The sequence below is a fragment of the Ptychodera flava genome, chromosome 16 (assembly GCF_041260155.1).
Source record: "Ptychodera flava strain L36383 chromosome 16, AS_Pfla_20210202, whole genome shotgun sequence".
Taxonomy (NCBI): domain Eukaryota; kingdom Metazoa; phylum Hemichordata; class Enteropneusta; family Ptychoderidae; genus Ptychodera; species Ptychodera flava.
Window position 1 is genome coordinate 4,368,462 of NC_091943.1, and position 22,614 is coordinate 4,391,075.

At 37.8% G+C, this 22,614-nt stretch overlaps 1 protein-coding gene across 9 annotated transcripts in view; it reads left to right on the plus strand.

Moving 5' to 3' along the window:
• Window positions 1-22,614, plus strand: part of LOC139152574 (protein O-mannosyl-transferase 1-like) — a 65,658-nt gene that overhangs the window by 14,352 nt on the left and 28,692 nt on the right. For 3 of the 9 annotated variants that reach the window (XM_070725796.1, XM_070725798.1, XM_070725797.1), the window contains exons 2-14: window positions 709-815; window positions 2,035-2,168; window positions 2,766-2,920; window positions 3,390-3,536; window positions 11,064-11,172; window positions 11,874-11,939; window positions 12,807-12,900; window positions 13,160-13,315; window positions 13,905-14,125; window positions 15,096-15,188; window positions 15,936-16,032; window positions 16,445-16,537; window positions 17,131-17,245. In XM_070725796.1, coding sequence (XP_070581897.1) covers window positions 709-815; window positions 2,035-2,168; window positions 2,766-2,920; window positions 3,390-3,536; window positions 11,064-11,172; window positions 11,874-11,939; window positions 12,807-12,900; window positions 13,160-13,315; window positions 13,905-14,125; window positions 15,096-15,188; window positions 15,936-16,032; window positions 16,445-16,537; window positions 17,131-17,245 — 1,587 coding nt within the window. Of the gene's footprint in view, window positions 1-708; window positions 824-2,034; window positions 2,169-2,765; window positions 2,921-3,389; window positions 3,537-11,063; window positions 11,173-11,873; window positions 11,940-12,806; window positions 12,901-13,159; window positions 13,316-13,904; window positions 14,126-15,095; window positions 15,189-15,935; window positions 16,033-16,444; window positions 16,538-17,130; window positions 17,246-22,614 lie in introns of all 9 variants that reach the window. The other 6 variants (XM_070725799.1, XM_070725800.1, XM_070725804.1 and 3 more) reach the window with 3 other exon arrangements.

The window sequence follows — 22,614 nt, forward strand, 5'->3', positions numbered from 1 at the left end:
TGGTCACTATGAGAGATCGCGTGAACGAAACACTTGCATTTCACAGTGAATGTTGTGAAGACTAGGAAGTCAAGATGAGTGCAAAAATTTCCTAAAAAGGTCTTTTTTCTTCTCGAGAAACTGCTGACGAAAGTTTTACTTTGAAACGGCTATAACTTTTGGCATCATTTTCCAGGAGGGAAGGAATGGCCATGCGGGCAAATTGTACCTTAGATATTTTTCTACTTGTTTTGTGCCCTAAAATAGCTCAGCTATGCAGCGCAAATTAGCGCCCACAGTTTTTCCAAAGCAGGAAGTAAAGTTCGCAATAGTGCCGTACTTGAACAACGTGCTTTTTCACCGGTGCGCACCTGTCTCTGACCAGAAACAATTGCTTGTATCCATGATACTGTAAACACAAAGGTCAGCGTGAGGACAATCTTCCATTTTCTTTCACTGGGACTCATCAACCCATACAATATTCTCACAGAAATAATTTGGAAACTATCAATGCACCTTTCACCAGACTCATTATTGTACAGTTAGTCATCTTTGAGCCATTTAACAATATTGATCCGATTTTTGGTCATATTGTCTCATTATTCCTCATTACAATATTCTCAGGGAAAGAATTTGGAAACTTTGATTTTCCAGAGGCTGCCAATTGTGATCATGCTAATTAGCCAAATTATTTTTCACATTTGGACTTTGTACCAACACTTTCAACAGGTGCCATCAAGATTTTCGCAAAAAATTTCAGTTTTAAAAATCGTCCGGTCACCCTACTGTGTTTCTGGTTCACAGTAACAACAGGTTCAATCAGGTTTTCTATTACGGTAATGTTGTAAGTATCAGTCATTTTCAGCCCAATGGCAAGCAGATCGTGATGCACATTCGACGACGCTAAAAGCTGTCGACTGCTGCATTGTTATGAACCAACTCATCACAGATTATCAACTAAGTGTCACTTAGTTCATGTTGTGACCACGAATAATATATGTCATACAGGTTTGAGAAACTTTGCAGCAAAATGCTGTTGAAATCGTGTTACCTCCATGGTCCCACAAATTGCCTAGCTCTGGAGTGTCTTTTGGTAGCTCCATGGTAGCAGTTACCTGACACTGCTGACAGCCAGATGGGGGTCCATAGCTGTGGCGTTTTCGGACGGGATATCTGCCTTTTACGGGCTGGTTTTGACTATTACGTTTATGACCCCGCCACCAAAAGTCAAAATCAACCCGTAAATGGCAGAAATGCCGTCCGAAAACACCACAGCTACCTTACTTTTTACAGCGAAATTTGCCAGACAGTGACTGTGCATCAGTGATACACGATTGACAAGTACACCAAGGGCTTTTATTATACGAAAAGTCCAATGAATTACATATTTAAACCATGGAGGTAGTAGAGACCTCCATGTTTAAATGGAGTACAATGTTACAAGTTAGTTGTGTAAATGAAAATCTGAAAATTTTCTCCGCAAACACTATAGCAATTGATTGATTGATTAACATAGTCATCCTTTAGTTAAATTAATAAATTTATGTCATAATTTACTTTTCTACTTTTCATTATACCTACTTTTCTATAATCACACAACTACGTCTGATATGACTCAAAATTGAAGAATCTCTCAGACTTTCTCTTACCAAGATAGCAATAATTGTGTTTTAACTTTTTATTTTAAAACCTTGTTTAAAAAGTATGGTCACAGTTTCAACACCATTGTGATGTTGAAAGTGTTGTCTTTACAGGGTGAAATATACCTAAGAAAGCAAGTCAGATAAACTGCCAGCTTAGCCAAATATCAGAAATTTAAAGACTAAATCACTGTGTTCGTTTAAGAGGAATCATGAACTTGACTGACCAGTATGAGATTATGTACTTTCAATCCACTCATATTCTCACTTGGAGAGTATACATTCTATGTCATTGTTATCGTTATTTAAGATTAACAGCTTTTAATTCAAAAACACTTCACTACCATATCACTGACTTTTTTCTGTCACCCAAAATGGTGTTAGAATTTAATTAATTGATGTGTTTACTCTGCAGGAAAAAACTGGAGATATGGAGAAGAAGAAACCTCCATTATCAATACAAACTGAAGTCAATGTATTACTGGTAGTGCTGACGATAGCAGCGCTCATCACACGGTTATGGAGTTTGGAAAACCCTAGAGCTGTGGTGTAAGCTAAAATTCAAATATTTACCCAATAAGAATGAGAAAATGTGATATCACAGTTTAATTGCATAAATTGTTTTCTTTGCCTGCACAGATGTTATCAAATTTTGCTGTGATATGAAATCTCTGTTATTGAACAGTAAAGAATTCTGTTTGTTTTGGAAGGAATGTAATCTTACTCAAAACCTTTGCAAAAGATTTTGTGATGCATAATATTTTCAAGAAATTGTGCCACTATTCCAGCAAGGTCTTTACCTCTGTTTCTTGTGTGGAGAAGTGGATAACTCAACTGGGAAGTTTCCAATATGCATGTATCATGTCAGAATAAGCATTCTTTTGTAACTCCAGAAGCTAGTACCCCTTCATTTGCTCTGTATAAACCAATATGGGTGATTACAATCTTATTTTACTTTATGAAAATAACAATTAACTACAAGTGATCGAGTCAAGAGATCTTTTTGGACAATTTGATCAAACTTATTGAATTGTAAATGTTCAGATACCGAACAAGAGGAGCTGTTGTACAATTTTCTATCAAGCACACATCAATATAGAATGCAACATTAACAAGACGTCATATTGTTCATTTTCAAACCTGTAGGTTTGATGAAATTCACTTTGGTCAGTTTGCTGCCCTCTATCTTAAAAAGATATTTTTCTTTGATGTGCATCCACCGCTTGGTAAGCTGTTGTATGCTGGAGTGGGTTACCTTTCTGGGTGGGATGCGGACTTCGTCTTTGAGAAAATTGGTGCTGGTAAGTAAACTAGAGCGCAAATCAATGCTTGATTTGTCTTTGAGAATATTGGTGTCGGCAAGTGAACAGAAATTCTTCCACATCTCATCAGTGATGATACATGGAAGAATTCCTTTCGTCACTCCATATTCTACATTTCTTTTATTGTCATTTACTTGGAATGTGCTGACAAAACACAGAATGATGTCAGGAGGTTGTTCAAAGCTAAAATGCAATGTATCAAATTAATTTTATTTTATCTAATGAGATTGCAAGAGACTTCAGCCTACAAACTTCTTTGTTGCTCCAATAACTGTTAAGGCATTGGTACATTTAACCAGTTTGTTCCAGAATGAACTGTTGCCATCACATTAAAGTGAGCTGGCTAGTAAACCGTGTACATGCACCTGTTATAGAATTTTTGGCTGACTTGCTGCAAACTCCCTAGACACGATGTTGCATATAGTATTTTTGCTAATTTTTTCCACAGAATACCCAGCCAGTGTTCCAATATGGCATTTAAGATTACTACCAGCGTTGCTTGGTGCTGCTCTCTGTCCTGCTGTGTATCAAATAATTGTTGAGTTAGGATATTCTCATTGGTCAGCAACCCTTGCAGGATGTTTGATTCTCTTTGGTAAGAGTGGCATTCAAACACTTTATCTGTTATTGCTGAGTCTTAGCAACTACTTTGTGTCCTATATACCAGGAACACAATGGTTGCGCTGTTTTGTGAATGATTCAGCTGTTTGCAAGACATATGCAATAGCATGCTTATCCGAAGTCCGGCGGGGACTTATAGATTGGGTCCCGTCCGTGCGTGCGTCCGTCTGTCCGTCCGTCATCGATAGTTTCTCAGACACTGCTGAACCAATTTTGTTCAAACTTTGCACAAAGGCATAGCACTATGACCTACAGATGCACATTGATTTATTTTGCGATACGATCCAATATGGTTGCCAAGCGGCCATTTTATTACGATTTTTTCATGTACAGAGCCATAACTCGATCAGGCATATCTCAACCGATTTTATTCAAAATTGGTACAAGGACATTGATTTATGTCATACATATGCACGTCAGTTTGTTTTGTGATACAATCCAATATGGCTGCTGTGCGGCCATTTTTTTTACGATATTTTCATGTACAGAGCCATAACTCCGGCATATCACAACCGATTTTATTCAAAGTGGGTACAAGGACATTGACCAATGTCATAGATATTCACGTCAATTTGTTTTGTGATACGATCCAATATGGCTGCCGTGCGGCCATTTTTTAACGATTTTTTCATGTACAGAGCCATAACTCAGGCATATCTCAACCAATTTTATTCAAAGTTGATACAAGGACATTGACCTTTGTCATACATATGCACGCCGATATGTTTTGTGATACGATCCAATATGTCCGCATTTTTTCATGTACAGAGCCATAACTCAGACATGTTTCAACTGATTTTATTCAAAGTTTGTACAAGGACATTAACCAACGTCATAGATATGCACATCGATTTGTTTTGTGATATGATCCAATATGGCTGCGGTGCGGCCATTTTTTTACGATTTTTTCATGTACAGAGCCATAACTCAGACATGTATCACGCAAATTTATTCAAAGTTGGTACAAGGAGATTGACTAATGTCATACATATGCATGTCAATTTGTTTTGTGATACGATCCAATATGGCTGCAGTGCTGCCGTTTTGTGCACAGTAACAACCCCTTTTTACTGTAGTTTAAATAGCCTTGGTAGAGGATGCCCTAGGTTTGTTGGCAGTCCTGGGACGAGGCTATTGTTGCTGCCTCGTGTTCACTTATACTCAGCATTGCACTGTAGTGCACAACATTGTTCAAGCAAAATTTTCTTTACATTACGATAATGGAGACTGGAACGGACTTTAAAAACTGGTGCGAAGAGCAGGGTCTCGTTGAAAGTACCCTAGATAAACTGGGTACTGAGCAGATTACTTCATTGGAAGTCTTAAAAGCGATGGACGTGACCGACATCAACTCACTGAACCTGCCGCTCGGACAATGCTGTTTGCTACGTCAAGCGTGGAAGAAAATCACGTGTGATGCAGCCGGTAAATCTCCAGTCCATGATGCTGACGGGAAGGGGAAGGCCCCTCAGGCACCAGTTACAACAAAGAGCCTGGCTGGGGATTCGGAACTAAATCGGCTGTTAGAAGTCCTAGGAAACGATGCCTTGAAAACAGTCCTTTCTGATCCAACAACGGCGGCAATGCAACAGCCACTGGAACCGGATGGCGCCAAAGGTGAGCAGAGCAACAAACCCCTACTCATCCCCGATTTTGTCACAGCAAAGAAGGGAACGATTGACGATACGGACGAAGCTGAACTAGTGAGCGATGGTTCCACTAAACTAGTTGTTCGTACTTCAAAAACCAGGCCAAAACCAGAACAGATTTCACTCTCTCAATGGATATCGGCGAACGCGCGTATTTTGCGTAAGCAAATAATGGCGGGAAAGCTGTCAACATCCGATATCGTCGACTATCTCGATCATACCATAAATATCGGGGACTATGCTCAGACGTTTACAGTTCCTTCGGTGATGTTACGATCACGAATATCGCAAAAAACAGGCGGTATCAAGCAGCAAGTGGGGAACCGTCGACCTCCACTTGTCTCTATACCATCTTGAGCGCCGCACCTCCACGCAACCATCGAAACCTCAACAGAAGCAGCGCAGCTATGACAAGGCGGGCAAAGAAATATGCTACGATTTCCAAAACCCGACTGGCTGTAGTCGCAACCAATGCAAGTTTGCTCATATCTGCATAGAAAAGGGCTGTGGAAGGGGTCACCCACAATTTCGCCATAAACAAGCAGATCGAGAGACTAGTGCCACTGAAGACGCCTCACGATAGGATCCAATCACTAGCCCGCTGACAGACCGTTTGCACGTGTGGGAACGCGAATTAGAAGATGACTTTGACCGCTCATTTATTTTAGACGGAATTTCAAACGGTTTCCATATCATTGAACCTAACAGCCACCTTCGGCCTGCTGAGAGAAATAACTACTCGTCTCTGACTTCACATAAGATAGCTGCTGAGAAGCAAATCCAGGAAGAGATAGCCTGTGGCAATTATAAAGTGACAGGTACAAAGCCAACGATTATTAGCAGTCTGGGTGCTATCCCAAAACAAAACAAAAGCAGAGTAAGACTTATCCATGACTGCAGTCAACCTGTTGGAGATGGTTTGAACTCATATGCTACCACAGAACCATTTACTTATGAATCCATTGACAATGCAGTACGTCTGTGTAAGCCAGGCTGCTACCTTGCCAAAGTAGACCTGAAATCAGCATATCGTGCTGTTCCTATAAGCAAAGAGTCTCAAAGCGCTACAGGTCTTAAATACAAGTTTACCGGGGATGATGACTGGACCTACATGGTTGATACTAGGCTACCCTTTGGGGCTGCTAAAAGCCCAGAGATTTTTAATCGGCTTACACAGAGTGTTACAAGGATGATCCGTTTTTTAACGTTTTTTCATGTACAGAGCCATAACTCAGGCATATCTCAACCAATTTTATTCAGTTGGTACAAGGACATTGACCTTTGTCATATCTGTTGATTTTTTAAACAGTAAGATCAAATATCGCTGCGTGGCGGCGATTTTGTTACAATTTTCTCATGTACAGAGCCATAACTCAGACATGTTTCCACCAGTATCATTCAAAGTTGGTACAAGGAAATTGACCTATTTCAGACATATGCTTGTCAATTTGTTTCACGTCATGTAGCAGTATCATGTCAATTATTGAAGTTTTGTAATTAGGCTGATTTGTCAAGAAATACTGCATCAAATCATGAAACTTTGTATAGATATTAGGCTCACATTGCTGTAACATTGAAAAAGACATTTATCAGTGTCATTTTAATTAATTTGTAATTGCATATGTAATAAACTTTCCTAATTAGAGTGATATATCCACAAATACAACGTCAAATTTGATGAAACTTGATACTGATGTTGATCTCAGAGTTGCACGAAACTTTATGAAATATGGTACCGATGATTATCTATCAGTGTTAGGATAGTATGCAAAAATGTTTTGCAAAATCCTGTTGATTAATTCCTAGTTGACTCATTTAACCCTTTTCCTGCCAAGCGCCCTTGTCCGTTATCCTGCCAAGTCAGTAGAAAACCGCCCCATAATATGTGCCTGCAAAAGATTGGCTCTCCTGCATGTTATCCTGCCAGGCATTTTGGCAGAAATCGCCCATTTTCAGGGTAGTTTTAGCCGTACTTATACGTGTTAGACTTCGATAATTTCTACATGCCCGTTGACAGGGGAAGGAGCTCAAGGGTTACTGCAGAAAAAAATTGAGGTCACCGGCTTTGTTTGCCCCTGGGAGTGCGTCATTTTATTGCCGTTTCATGTTTATTTTTTCTGAAATAAACTCCTTCAGTATTGCGCACGTCCGCTAGGCACAAACTCACCTCACTCGTCTGTTAGTCAGAGACCCTGGGGGTCGTGCTAGGGGTGCGGCAGCACCGGCAAACCTGTCCTGTTTCCCCAGGGTAGGGTCAATTGAATACGTACCTTCAATGACTTGGCAGTGTAGCATAAAAACTACGTTTTTGCCGTTGTATTAACGACATGGCTGAGCCATTGAAGCACAGCTCCACGTAGTTTAGCCAGCTCATTTGGGAGTTGGCTTACGAGTGTTACCGTTCATTACCGACTTAATCGAGTGGTCCTCAGTCAGGTACGGGTTTGTACCTACATGGATTGGGCTGCAGCTAACCAGTGATAACCAGTCACTACACCCAAGTCGTCAGTCTCACTTTTGCGATGCATGGGTACAACGCAATATGCTTCCATTGTTCTAGCCATCGACGTGTCCACATGCCTGGCAGCCATATTGTACTGCTAGCTGGTTTGCATAACAAAAGCAGTCCCTGCTAAGTGCAGGCGGTATCCCCGTAGCATATTGACCTTATGTCACCTTTTGAATTCTCTGTACGCAAACAGCGTACGTAGTTACCAATGCGTCGGCAAGAGGATACGTTTGCCTGCAAACCAGAGCCAATACTTCGGACGATGGAATAAATAAAAAATCCAAAGCTACGTCCATTGAATGGCACGGCCAAGGCGGTGAAGGACGTTGCCTGGCTTGAACTTGCAGAGCTGAAGCCCAGCTTAGTACGTCGGACACCAGTTTGTAATGGTATTTCCAAGTCGTTCATATCCGTTCCATCGGAGGAACAAGTCGAGCCGTCCCGTCAAAAATACATTCTCATTTTCAGTCACGCACAACTGAATAAGTGACTTTCGTCTCGCACCATCGGCACCATCTGCCAAGTCGTTTGCAAGAGGTAGCCTTCTAGATTAGCATTGCCGAGTTGGTCAAGTTCGGCAGCAATCTCTATAGTGCCAGGCAGCCAAGTACGTCCAACTCCGCCAGAAAACGTCACCATGCTATCCTGCCAAGTCCGCTAAAAAGCGGTAAAAAAAACCCAGCCCCCCTCGGGTGTGGGGGACTGGCGGACAGGTTTCTGCACCTTTCCCTGTCTATCGACTCCCTGCGAACCCATTTCGAAGGGAAAAGGTGTTCCTTGTCAGAAAACCTCTCCTCGGATGACCCCTAAACGCACAGGGGATAGCAAAACGTAGTGCCGTCGACTTGGCAGGAAAGGGGGTACCCAAAAAGGGCCCGATTTCCACCGGGTTGGAAGAATAACGGTCACCAGTGCTTAGATTCTGGCTACACCGAATTTCAAGCGGATTTTCACCGACTTGGCAGGAAAAGGGTTAATGAACTTTAGGATGGTGGCCTACATTGGTTTTATGTTTTCATCACCATGTTATCACCATTCTTGGCCATTGAGCACCATCTCTATCAAAGTATTTTTATCACAGACCTAATTAATGAAGAGGACTCTAACCTCTCTGAGGACTCGTAATCAAAGTACCCATTAACAAGTGGGGACTGTGTCATCAACGATGACTTGTTATATAGTGTACCCAACGTGTACACTGGTATGTGTGTGCATGTATCAGTATGTGAGACTGCATATCCAGGAATATGTGTCTTTCAAAAATTCAAAAAGTTCAAGGGGATGGTCACAATATTTTATAGACAGATTGGTGAAGAGAGTCATTAAATGATGATGAAGAAATTCATAACTATCGATATAGCATACCTTGCGGACAATATGATTGCTGTAATAGTTCACACATGGCTGGTAGAATAGAGCCCTCAGAGTTTGAAAGTGTATGAAAGCTATATACTGCTGTTTGCTTTTTCATGAGCATTATAAATGAATAACAGTCACCTTTTAACTAAGAAGTTCATGTTGCTTCAGAGTTAACACATTCTGTTTATTCCATCTTTCTGAAGTTGATCAAACTTCTATATCTACACAGGATGTGCATTTCACATAGTTGAAGACTGGATGTGCAAATCAGAGAATTACCTTCAACATGTTAAACTGCCTTGGAATCACTAAACTGCCATGTCACTAGATTGTCCTCAAATGAAATCAGTGCACCCACTAAGATAAATTGACACTCCACTTACCAAAAAATGTTTCCTATTATTCAAGAAAATTTTACATATTGCATGTTCTTGTGTCTGGCTGATGCAAGGAAAGTTTCAAAAATTGCTAAATTAGTTCGATGAGATCGGGCTTGTTATAAGTTGGGGTGTTGTTTGCTCTGCATGACACTATCTGTACACAGGGTTTCAAGTTCTGACATTTTTTACGGTACAAGAGAGGGATCTGCTTTAGATAGAGTGTGCTTTCATTACCTACATGTACCACCTGTGGGAGCTCATTTTAAAGCTTTTGGAGTAAAAAAATTTTCACTGTCTTAGCTATTCAAAAATCAAAATTTAATTTTTTTCTCATAGACTTTAACACAGAAGTGGTGATTGTTTTGAATTTAAACTATCTGTAAATTTTTAATTTTAATATTATTTATTTTCGCCTGTTCCAAACTTTGCATGGTGACCCCTGATTTTTATTCTTGATTTTGGAAGAGAATGGTGAAAAGTTTCACTGAGGAAAGTTTAAGGAAAAGTTTAAGTCTGTCACTTTTAAGGTGCATACTACCTTAGGTATCCCATTTCCAATCACCACCAATGTAAAAATGTATATTTTCACTGGACCAAATTACGATATGCATATTACGGTACAGCTCTGCCTGTAATGCAGAGCCCGAGTAGAAAAATCCAGCCCAACAAGGTAGCATGTAAAACATTACAAATTTTGACATTTACTCATACAGTACATGTACCGGTATACTATGTCTATACAATAGTAGACATAACCACAATATCTCTTCCCTTCTTTTTAAGGTAGAACGCACCTCGGGAACAGACATTCGGACTCTCAAACTTTTACGATTCTCTTCTGATATACCACATGATGGGGTTCATTTTAAAGCTCTCGGTGAAAGAAAACTTTTCACCGGCTTAGTTTTTTGAAATTCGAAAAGTTTAATTTTTCTCCATAGAGCTAACACAGGGATGGCGGCCATTTTGAATTTCTAATATCGGTAAATCTTGGGTAATTTGTTTCTCTAGTACCAAAATTTGCACGGTGACCCCCTATTTTTATTCTTGATTTTGAAACAATGATTGAAAGATTCCTTAAGGAAAGTTAGAGCAAAAGTTTAAGTCTTTCACTTTCGAGGTGCATACTACCTTAAAGAATTTTTTGTAGTTTTTAGAAATGGAGTATATTTACATAGAGTTTATATCAGCCAAGGTCATTGGACTGCAGCTTGTGTTTGTGAATATTTGTCAACTCTCAATGTGTGATATATCAGTATTAATTTATGCAAAGCAGTGTTTTTGTTAAGGGTGACTGACGCCTGGGTAAATTCAACCAGCGTTCCGAAGTCATGTTATTTGGCGCACCTTGGCTTGTCAATGCCATCCTATGTAGGGACAGTAGAAAGGTACAAGGTTCCCAAACCATTTACCTTACATGCAACGGCATCTTTGCAAAAACATTTCGTGATAAGTACAGGTTAGGAATATAAATGCAATTATAATGATTCACAATCAATAGGAAATTTCATAGATTTCAGATCATGTGTTGTGTAACATTATTTTTTTTAAGTTTGATAAAGTTACCAAGTTCATTATGTAATAATTTTTGTCTCCTTTTGCAGATAATGCGTTAGTGACACAATCAAGATTTATTTTGCTTGACCCAATACTACTCTTCTTTTCTGCAATGGCAATATTATCATTGTTGAAATTCAGAAACGTACAAGACAGGTCAGTGTAGTTTAGTTTATTCATTGCTTGTTCAACATCATATCAGCATGCAGTTTGAACCACCATATTGTGTGAAATGGAACATGAAAGTGCATGATGGTAAAATCTGCCAAAACTTTAAGGAAATATAGCCAACAAAGCAAGCCCCGACCAGACTTCTCCTTAAAATGGTCCTTTGTGTATGAAAAATAAAAATTAACAAATTGAAATATGCATGTAATGACAGTGTCAATAATTAGCATATCTGCTGAGGAACCATCCAAAATGTGTCCTAAAAACAGAAAAACTGTTAAGACGTCATGTTAAGTTTCTCATATTACTACATAAGGCCTATTGTTGGAAGCTTCAGACAATTGTTTTGTATGTTTCCTCAAAAAGACAAGGAAACTCTTGGACTTTTATGAAAACCTTCAGGAATCTAACAGCAAGCTGAATAGATAAGACATGCTTTATCCCACATTTAAATATACAGTACAGTTTCTTGTACCATGCAGTATTTGCTAACATGTATGAGGTGAACAGACAAGTAAACTCACAGAATTGTTTCATGTGATCAAACATGTACAGTACTACAGTAGCTCTACCACATTCACTCAAATGTCAGCATTATAATCAGAGCTGATGAATGTACCAATCCTGTTACTGTTTTTCAAGTCTTTCTGTATATTGATGTTCAACCATGGTTTTTATTTTAATTTCAGGGTATTTTCACTATGGTGGTGGATTTGGTTGACTTGCACAGGCATTTTCATGGTATTCACAGTTAGGTAAGACAATGTTTTCTTTCATTACATGTGTTCATCACTTGTCACTGTGATATTCCAGCATTGTAAAAGGTTATCAGAGATGTATCTTGGGTGTATAGAAAAGATTTGTAAAGCAGAGAGTGAGGGCGCTATTAATGAAGTCAGGTCTTGCGAAGACGTGACAGTGAACTTGATTTGTTGCAGACTGAGATTCCCAACACAGCTTCTAATATCTGCTCTATACTATATGTTCTGACAACATAGCTCAAAATGTCAAGGGCTTGAGAAGGCCACATTATACAGCCAACCACAGGCTGACAGAGAGTCTACTCCTGACCTTGATACTGATCTGCACACCTGCATCAATGAATTGTCAGTTATTGCAATATTAAGTAATGTCAGCATACGTCTATCTGCAGTGTACAACATCAGTATTTCAATAATAAGTAATGTCAGTTTACTTTTGTTGGACTTTGATAAGTAATGTCTGACTCCTGTCTGACTGTAGGACAGCATACAGCAGTTAGGTCAGACAAGAAACTCAGCCCTATCTTCATCAGTATCTTACTTTGATAAAAAGTCTTGATTTTGTAAAAGCACAAATAATTTTTTGTCAAACAGCGCCCTCTATGACCAGCTAAGCTAATGTTGTTTTTAAACCGTTAACCCTCAAGAAATACCAAGAATCTTTGTTTTAATCAGTCGGCGAATTTTGCAATATCATTTCGGTAACAACACCCAAAATCCCTACTCAATTATTTGTTAAATCCTATGATTACTATTTAAGTTACAAAGAGAAAAAATATGTTACATGATCTAGAAAATTTAGTATATCACTGACTTCGATTCAATGCATTCATCTAAGGTTTTATATCATGTTTCTCACAGTGTGAAATACACCGGCATTCTCACTGCCTTGATAGTGGCCTTGGTCTTGGCCATTGACTTCTGGAAATTGATTGGAAACAAAACCTTAGCAGCGGTAAGTTCTTTATGTCAATGTTTTGTGGGCATAGGAGCAGACATGTCAATCATTATTGGGCATCTAACAAAGGAAAGTGTGCATTAAAGTTTGCTTGATCAAAATTGTCGGAGCAAATGAAAAAACAAATCGGACACAGACATGTGAAGTGTGTTGGAAATGATTCTCAAATTTCATGTCTGTTACACAGATCACGGTTGGGGAGTTACTTGTGCAATTTGAGGAAACTGACAATCGTATTTTTCTTATTATATTTCAGAAAACATTGGGTCATCAACTTTTAGCATATCTTGGACTGATTTTAGTCCTTCCATTGGTGATATATGCAGCGATATTTTACATTCATCTCAGCATTCTCAACTCTAGTGGTCCCCATGACGATATGATGACCAGTGCTTTTCAAGCTACTCTGATAGTAAGTAATTATGCTCTTTTAAAGTATAGATGAGCTTTTTTTGGAGGGTTTAAGGGTGAAATAAAATACATCTATGTAATTGAGTGTGAGTATTGTTCATCGTACACCATTTTGCTGCTTTGAAAGTGGCCCACACTTCAGTCAGTTGTATAATAAGAAGTGGCAGGGGATATCATACCCTCACACATGTTCGGCCCACCTTCTGTATGGCCTAGTGATCGCATTTACGTTTTTCATATTTATACATAAGGATTGTTCGTTTTAACATTTCATTTTCAGGATATCTATACATAAAGATTGTTCATTTTAACATTTTCATAATCAGTATTTCACCATAGGAAATATAAAGCAGAGACAATTGTGAAAATGAACTTGGTAATGTGTCGATGTCAATAGGCTAAGACCACAGGATATTTGCATAACAATATTCAGCTATCTGCTGTCACTTTTCAACACTTTGTGGTTTGATCCAGGTAACTACCCACCCCAGTTTCTAGAAAAATTACATGCTCCGGACCATGGGTTCTTACAGCGAGAAGTTATGGTATAAGTCAAATATCATCTTGTTTTATTATTTATTGTTTTACAGGGTGGTTTGTCATCGATTACAGAAGGACAACCATTAGAGGTTGCCTATGGTTCACAGATAACATTACGTCACACACATGGACAGCCATGTTGGTTACACTCACATGACAGTCTCTATCCAATCAGATATCCTGATGGAAGGGGAAGCAGTGCACAGCAACAAGTCACATGTTACCCTTTCAAAGATATCAACAATTGGTGGATTGTCAAAAATCCAACAAGGTAAATCGACATGGTCAGAGTAATGATATAGAAACAGGATATCATACCAGTAATGGGTTTGAACTTTTATCAACAAGTCAAGACATGGGGCTGAAATTACTTGAATTGTTTCTGGAAATGACTTTCCAACAATTGGGTGACATTGCATATTTTTTTCAAAGTTCTGCCCAATCTGCTCTGCAAACATATAGTTAACAGTTGATTTTCACATGTTGTGTTGAATTTCCCATTATTAAAATGCTGTGGGGAAGAGTTAGTTTGTATGTTATCAGCACATCATGTAACTTTAATATTTCATTTTCACTATCAGTAATCTCTACTCTTCAGAAACAGAAAAACTGGGTTGACGTAAAGGTTTCCATGTAATGTGCATGTGCTTGCTGACCAGAAAGAACTTTTTTAGCCTAAAGTCAAATTTGTTATATCTTTACCGTCGTGTCTCATTATCTGGTTTGGTAAACTATCTTATTCTCAACCGTTATACTTGGATAGTCGTAACTTTTTCAATTATTTATATGCCATAGTACATGTAAGCTACAATAATTTGTTAATGGCTGTCAGCTTATAAACATTACTAAGGCTGCCTTAAAGCTGTTTTTACCACGGTTCCTATCACCTGACAAACATGTTTCAAAATTTTATTACACTGGTAGATTGTGTGATGGAAATGACATTGATAGCATAAAACTATATTTGAGTCACAAGTGAACTACTTCAGATTTATAATGCTTTAGGTCTGGACAGTGTAGAATCTTACACAGGAACCTGTGTTCCATGTGTTTTGTGCTCTTATGTGACTGTCAACTCCAGTTTGCAAGAACATTATATAACTTTTCTAAATGTTTGCTTTTGGCATATATCAATATATCTGTATGTGTGAGGAAGCTTTGAACCTTATTCTCTGATTAAAAATGATGTTTGTGTCTATATTTGTGTACTGACAATCGATATGGTGTTGATCTGTACATAGGCCAAGTCTTGTAGTTGATAACCCGCCCAGAGCAGTGAAAGATGGCGATATTATTCAGTTGATTCATGGCATTACAGGTAGATCACTGAACAGGTGAGATATGGTTTCCCTATTGCTCTCTGCTAGACTAACATATATGCATGTACTTACTATGGATTTTATTTCACAGATATTTAAGTGTTTTTAATTTGATGGTGGATTTATGCAATACAGTCTTTCGGATAATATGAAGGAAAATGAAATACTACTGCAAGTCTCCCTGCATGTTAATCATCTTGTGCTAAGTTTAACTTTGTTCAATATCTGTTTTTACCCATGCAAGTTTGAAAAATATTATAAATTCAAATTTCAAAAAAAATAACAATTTTATGTGTAATTTTGATATCTTGAAAATGAACATCGTACTCAAAATATTGAACAAGCATTGAATGACGGACGGAACAGGAGGGAAACAGTCTGGATGGGCAGTTTTATCAGGCAATTTAGCATACTCCCACTACAGTGTCTTTCAAGTTAAAGTCACCCGGGAGATGTGAACTTTAACCTCGTGAACTTTGACCTAATGACCTATAACCTCATGAACCGGTAAATGTTTTTTGTTGCAAATGACCTAAAGATGTGAAGTCTGTTATTACTAGTAATACTGTGACATGTAAGCTTGTACCTGTGTAAATTTAACCACAAGCCTGTAATTCATTGATCAAATCTTGTCGACTTATGGTGAGATACCTTTAAAACTTGTCATATGTACATGCAAAAAGAAAATTCTGACAATGTACTGAAAAATATTAAAATATCTGAATTTTATTTATTTCTTGTTTTGTACTTTGTTTTTCACAGTCATGATGTAGCGGCACCTGTGTCTCCATACTGCATGGAAGTTACTTGTTACATAGATTACAACATTTCATATCCGGCACAAAATCTATGGAAAGTTGTGAGTACACCCAGACATTGATGTCTGCACTTTTCAGTAATCAATGTTAGCTTTAAGTCGTGTCACAAATGATCTACAGTCTTGTGACATTTTACTATTTTGATGAGGTGGAATTTGCACTTTTTAAAAATCACCCTAAATGCAGGATTAAGATTGCATGTCTCATGTATGTGCATTGACACACTGCAAGCTTTTAGAAATTGTTTTCATTCCCTTCTAGATTTTCACGTTATCAAAATGAGAAAATTAGCGATTGATGAAGGAGATGAATTTCCTGAAAGCCAAAAACATCAACAACGCCGCATTGACTCCAATTTCCAAAGATACCAATGGAAGGGTTTGATTTACCATGTTACAGTGTTGGAGTGCTGCCCTAATTGACTCCTAAAATGTTTTGTTTACATCCAATCAGGAAGTTGCAAACAAAGACTCCGACGGAGAAAGCTGGAAGTCCATTCAATCTCAAGTCAGACTTATTCATGTGAATACATCACAGGCACTGATGGTACGTGTTGCCATGGATATGTCATCCCCATTGTAACTTTTCTTGATAAATGGAAAGCTTGAATGTTTTTTTTTCAGCAGTTAAAACTACTCTACTTTTTAACTGAAGATTCACATTCAAGTTTTATACCTAGCATGGAGAAACTGTGATAAGCCAACATAGGTTGGGAAATATTTGACCAGATGCAAAACTTGCAGAATTATTTGTGGTAAATAAGCTGCATTGCTTTTCAAGTCAAGCAATTCCAAATCATCAGCAACCAAGGTACCACAGCAAAGTACACATATAAGTTGAATGAAACACACAAATCACAGTGAAACACATCATAACTTATCTGGTCAAGTCAGTGAAAACATCGTGATTGTTTATGCTTAGTGAATACGAGTCAGGGAACATCACATTAATGAGTGTCTTAAGGGGTCTTTGAAAGGCTAAATCTGTTACAATGACTGTACGTCATAGACAATGTTCTGCTCAATTGGTTTTAGCCAGCTTGATATGATCATAACTAATCAATCTTGCAGGGAGGATTTCAAAGAAACTTCAGATTCAGCGTTGTCATCTTTGATCACTGACTTCTGTATGTCTTTCAGATTACTGGACAGCAGTTACCAGAGTGGGGATTTCACCAATTTGAAGTTGCAACAGATCGTAGTTTAACTCAGGATTCCACAATCTGGAACGTTGAAGAACACAAATACACCAGACGTGAGTCATTTACACAGTGTTTGAGATAAAACTTACAACAAGTTTTGACCTGAGTAAAGAAGTACGAGTGATTTGAGCAGATTTAAATGTTGAGTTGTACCATCTTCAGTTGAGAATGTCTGTAAACTTTTAAACATGTTGTTATAACAGCCATGCCATGTACAATATCATACAAAGGCCTGGAAAGTGAACTACCTCGGGTTACAGTTGTCAAAAATTTGATTGTGTTGATTGAACTTGAAGTGTATAGTCAGTGGTATGCCACCAGAAAGGGTAATCTTCATAGCTTTAGACATCCCTGATACTCTCAGCATAGAGGGCGCTCTACTAAATGCAGTTGCTGGACCTCTTGGAGAATATATGTTGGCTATTGAGCGGTACATTTTTGAACCTTTGCAAGGTATATTTGTTACTTTTGTTTTTTGTGGGTTTGAGATTTTCTGGCAGTAAACTATTTTCCAACTGATCTATGGCCAGTTTATAAGTCATCAACAGGCTCTGTCATTACCAAAACTGGTCTGTGCACAAAGATTGTAGTCACGAATTTCCATATTTCCCAGGAGCATGAGAAGATTATCACTCTCAAGAGTGATGGTCATCATTTGCAAATACAAAAATATATTGCAAAAATGATAAATTATGGTGATAGTTGACAGTTTTACTTCAGTCTAATTTCAGCCAATCACATGTCACCAGTAGTAATCTTCTGATAAAAAGTGATTGTTCCATTAGATATCACTAATGTCCTGCTTGCACTCTACTTACACAAAAACCATCAAAACATTCGCCAAAGTATTTCACTGTGTGATCAATGCTTCATTACCAGGAAAATCACTGTGGCCCTCTTACAAACGACATTTCTAGACACTTTGAATCAATTCCTTAATTTCTATAAAATGTCTGGAATTTTTTTTATTCAGCCCTATACCAATACATGGAACATGGAGTACTTTCTTAAGTCAAAGAGAGCATTTCTGCAGTCAGTGGTTGGTCAGTTCAGTTTGGAGGACACAGTGGTGATGATATTTGTTTGTTGGAAACTATATTCCTCCAAGACACTGTCACTGATGACCGGTTCTTTCAGTCTGAAGTTCAGTGTTTCTGTATGAGCTGCCCTGGTCATGTTGTGAGTGTCATCACCTTTTGTCTTGGTCCATTGAGGTTAAACTGGATCGGAACCCCACTGATGCGTGCTTGCACAAAATGAAATAGGAACAATCATGTCTTGGAGTGACAAGAATAAATGGGTTACTCAAGGAAGAGTGGACTGAATGTCATGTAATTGTTCAGAAAAAATTGAAAAGTATGGTTGAGTTAATTTTGTAGCCTAGAGGGCAGTGTCCCGTGACTTTCTGTTTGCCATGGTGTTAAAGTAATACAAGCTATTAAGTGCGCAAAGCTGAAATTTCCACTGCCTGAAGCCATAAGTAGCTTCTTCATACGATATGTGGCTTTATGAAAAACTTACTTAATTCCAATTTGTAATGTCGTTTGTCAACTATTTACTCCAATGAAAAAACCTTTGAAGGTGGATAAAGTTTCCAATATCTGAATGTCATCAATCTTAGTAAATAGAGGTGTTCTGTGAACATCCTTTGATTTCTGTCATGAAATCTTTACTTTTCAGATGGAATTTATTTGCATCATCACACGGAATATTACAAGGAACAATATTTTGGGAACAGTTGTCATGGGTACAGAATATGAGAGTTATAAGAGAGAGAGCCGCAGTGAACTGAACAAACAATTGAATATTAAAGGCTACACTCTTGAAATTTTATTGAGTTATACAACTATGAACGGCAGAACAACTTTTCCACAAAATTTTATCAACTTTAGTCAATTTTCACATTTTTTTTCCTGAAAATTAATTAAACAAGTCTAGAGATTAGTGGTTTAAAAATATTTCTCTCACTTAAAGAAGACAAAGAAATGTGTTTCCATTATCAAATGAAGGTCAGTAGACGGAAATTAAGGGCAGGAAAATTTCATGAAGAGAACGTGATTTGGAGTTTGACTAGGTATCAAGACAAAAGTTGATCTGAGATCTTCTGTTCCCAGATTTGTTTAATTCTTTCCTGCTTTCTCCAAATGATCCACAGTCAAGGATATCTCACCAATTTATCACTTGAAAGCTTTAATATTTCTGTATCTACAGTAACCATGGGAGATATCATTGTTAGCTTTATACACACTTGAATCTTGGACTGCTGTCCCACACATTATATCTTTGATTGTGTCAAAAATTTCAGCACTGTGTCATGTTGGAAATTATATCGGTATATGATCTGTTTAGGTTCAGTGTTCAAGTTATGCATCCAGAGAAGTTGGGAAGTCATCACACTACTGTAGTGTGCACCTCAAAACTGAAAGACTTCAAACTTTTGCTGAGATTTTCCTGACTGAAACTTTCAACCATTCTCTCACCATATCAAGAATAATAATCATGGGTTGTCATGCAAAGTTTGGCACTAGAGAAACAAATTATCCAACATTTACTGATATTCAGAATTCAAAATGGCTGCCATCCCTGTGTTAGACCTTTGGGAGAAATTAAAGTTTTGATATTTGCAAAACTTATTTGTAAAACTTTACTTCTATAAGAGCTTCAAAATGAGCCCCCACAAGGGGTAGAGCAGAAAAATATGGGAAAAATTTCAGAGTCCAAATATCTGTCCCTGAGGTGCATTCTACCTTAAAATGATCAAAGTAAAGTCATTCACAAGGACATGCACCTTTATGATTGATCGTAATCTGATTTTGTGAAAATCGTTCCGTTCAGTACACCTGTTCAAGTTTAATCGCCATGATGATGGGAATAGTAAAATTTCACAGCCATGTGGCTGTGGCTGTATTGACTTTACTACATGGTTGAACAGGATTTGCCGTGTACAGCTTGCAGCATATAATACAAAAAATGCATAGATCTTAATTCCATATGTATTTAAGAGTTATTGTTGGGTTTATTGTTTCATGTTTGATATAAGTCATTCGACAGAACAGTGGAACTTCGCTTGCCATAGCTGCAGTAATGTAGTCTGTGCTTTCCCCAGAAAAATGTTTCCTTGTCACACACAGATGAAAAATGATAAAGTTAATACCTTAAACTTTGTAATGTCTTAAAGAAGGCTAGATAATATCTTAGGGAATGAAACAGTCAATATCTAGACTCATTTTATAGATAACACAGTATAATAACATACCAGTCATTACTAATACAATTTAGCAGCTCTTACAGAACAAAGATCTAAACGAAAATGCCCATAATGCTGATCCTTATGTACTTTTAGACAACATGATAATTCATGCAGTATGCACAAGAAAGAATCATGTACATATATGTACAAGAAAGGGTGATCTGCAGTATGTATATAATATGGTGATGTACGGTACAGTATCAATCTCCACACAGAGATTGAAGTGCAGTGGGGCAGCAGCGCGGCGTGGATAATTCAAACCAGCTAGAGGGTCTCCGAGTCGTTGACCGCGCGCCCCCACCAATCTCTGCTGCAGGCAAATTTAAATATTTCAAACTCGGACTTCTTTCAGTCCTGCGCGCGCCCAACTGGCTAAATATATGTGGCGGAAATAGTAAACGGATAGGAGCAATCCAGCTAGAGATTGCACTTTCCGCACACTGGTAAAAATAATAAATTAATACACTAATAAAAATAATAAATAATCTGCTAAAACTTTGGCAATCGCGTCTGCAAAGCTGACAGCCGTTGGGGCATACATTTTGAATTATCAATTTACATCCCTGTAACCTAGAGCAAGGTCTATGTTTTGCAAGTGTTCACGGAATCTAGGATCGATATGAAACTAGTGTACTATTCATTTATCTAATTTTTTTGGTTCCAAGTATTATATATAAAAAAGACAGAAAATGTATATCATGGAAAACGCGCAATACCCAAAAAGTTGGTGAAAACCGTCGCCTGTGGCAGAGATTAGTGTGGCTACTGCTGAGACTCCCAAGCTAGGTTATAATTTTCCACGGCGCTACAATCTCTGTACGAAGATAGGTACAGTATATGTAATAAAGGGTGATCTACATTGTACAATATGTATAACAAAGGGTGATGTACATTATGTAAAATAAAGGGTGATGTACAGTATGTATAATAAAGGGTAATCTACAGTGTGTATAACAAAGGATGATCTACTATATGTAGAACAAGGGTAATCTACAGTATGTGTATCAAAGAGTGATGTACAGTGTGTATAACAAAGAGTGATGTACAGTGTGTGTAACAAAGAGTGATGTACAGTGTGTGTAACAAAGAGTGATGTACAGTGTGTGTAACAAAGAGAGATGTACAGTGTGTGTAACAAAGGGTGATGTACAGTGTGTATAACAAAGGGTGATGTACAGTGTGTAGAACAAAGAGTGATGTACAGTGTGTATAACAAAGAGTGATGTACAGTGTGTGTAACAAAGAGTGATGTACAGTGTGTGTAACAAAGGTGATGTACAGTATGTATAACAAAGGATGATCTACAGTATATAAATAAAGGGCGATATAGAGTATTTATAACAAAGGGTGATATACAGTACATTATGTATAACAAAATGTGATGTACAGTATGTATTACAAAGGGTGATCTATAGTATTTATAACAAAAGTTATTTGATCTTCAGTATGTATCATGAGAGGTGATGTCCAAAACTTTCAACAATGGGTGATATAGACAGTATGTACAACAAAGGGTGATATACAGTATGTACAACAAAGGGTGATGTACAGTATGTACAACAAAGGGTGATGTACAGTACATATAACAAAGGGTGATATACAGTATGTACAACAAAGGGTGATGTACAGTATGTACAACAAAGGGTGATGTACAGTATGTACAACAAAGGGTGATGTACAGTACATTTAACAAAGGGTGATGATTCCTAAGGAAGGGTGATGTATATTGTATGTGTAACATATGAAGCTGATGTTTGACCAGACTGATATGTCTGTAGCACACTCACACTCAACATGCAGGTGTGTAGTGACAAATTCTATAAAACTTGCCATCGCTAACAGAAACATGACTTACAGAAGTAATTATCAGGTTTGACTTCATAATCTTCAGTCATGCAGTTTTGATTAATTCCTTTCAATATAAATCAACAAACTTTTCAAGAAAATTCTGTATGAATGAACATACACACAGAACTTTTGACATTGGAAACCAAAAGTAAATTGCCATTTTTTAATTTTTAATCACTGCATCCCTCTGAACTGTTTATCTTCGTGAACCATGTTTGGTGATAAGCTCAAAAATCATTGCGATATAAAGACACGGTAGTAAAATTTCTAAACTTTGTTTAGTTGGTTTATCTGGCCATGGGATTGTACAATCTCGGTTTATTG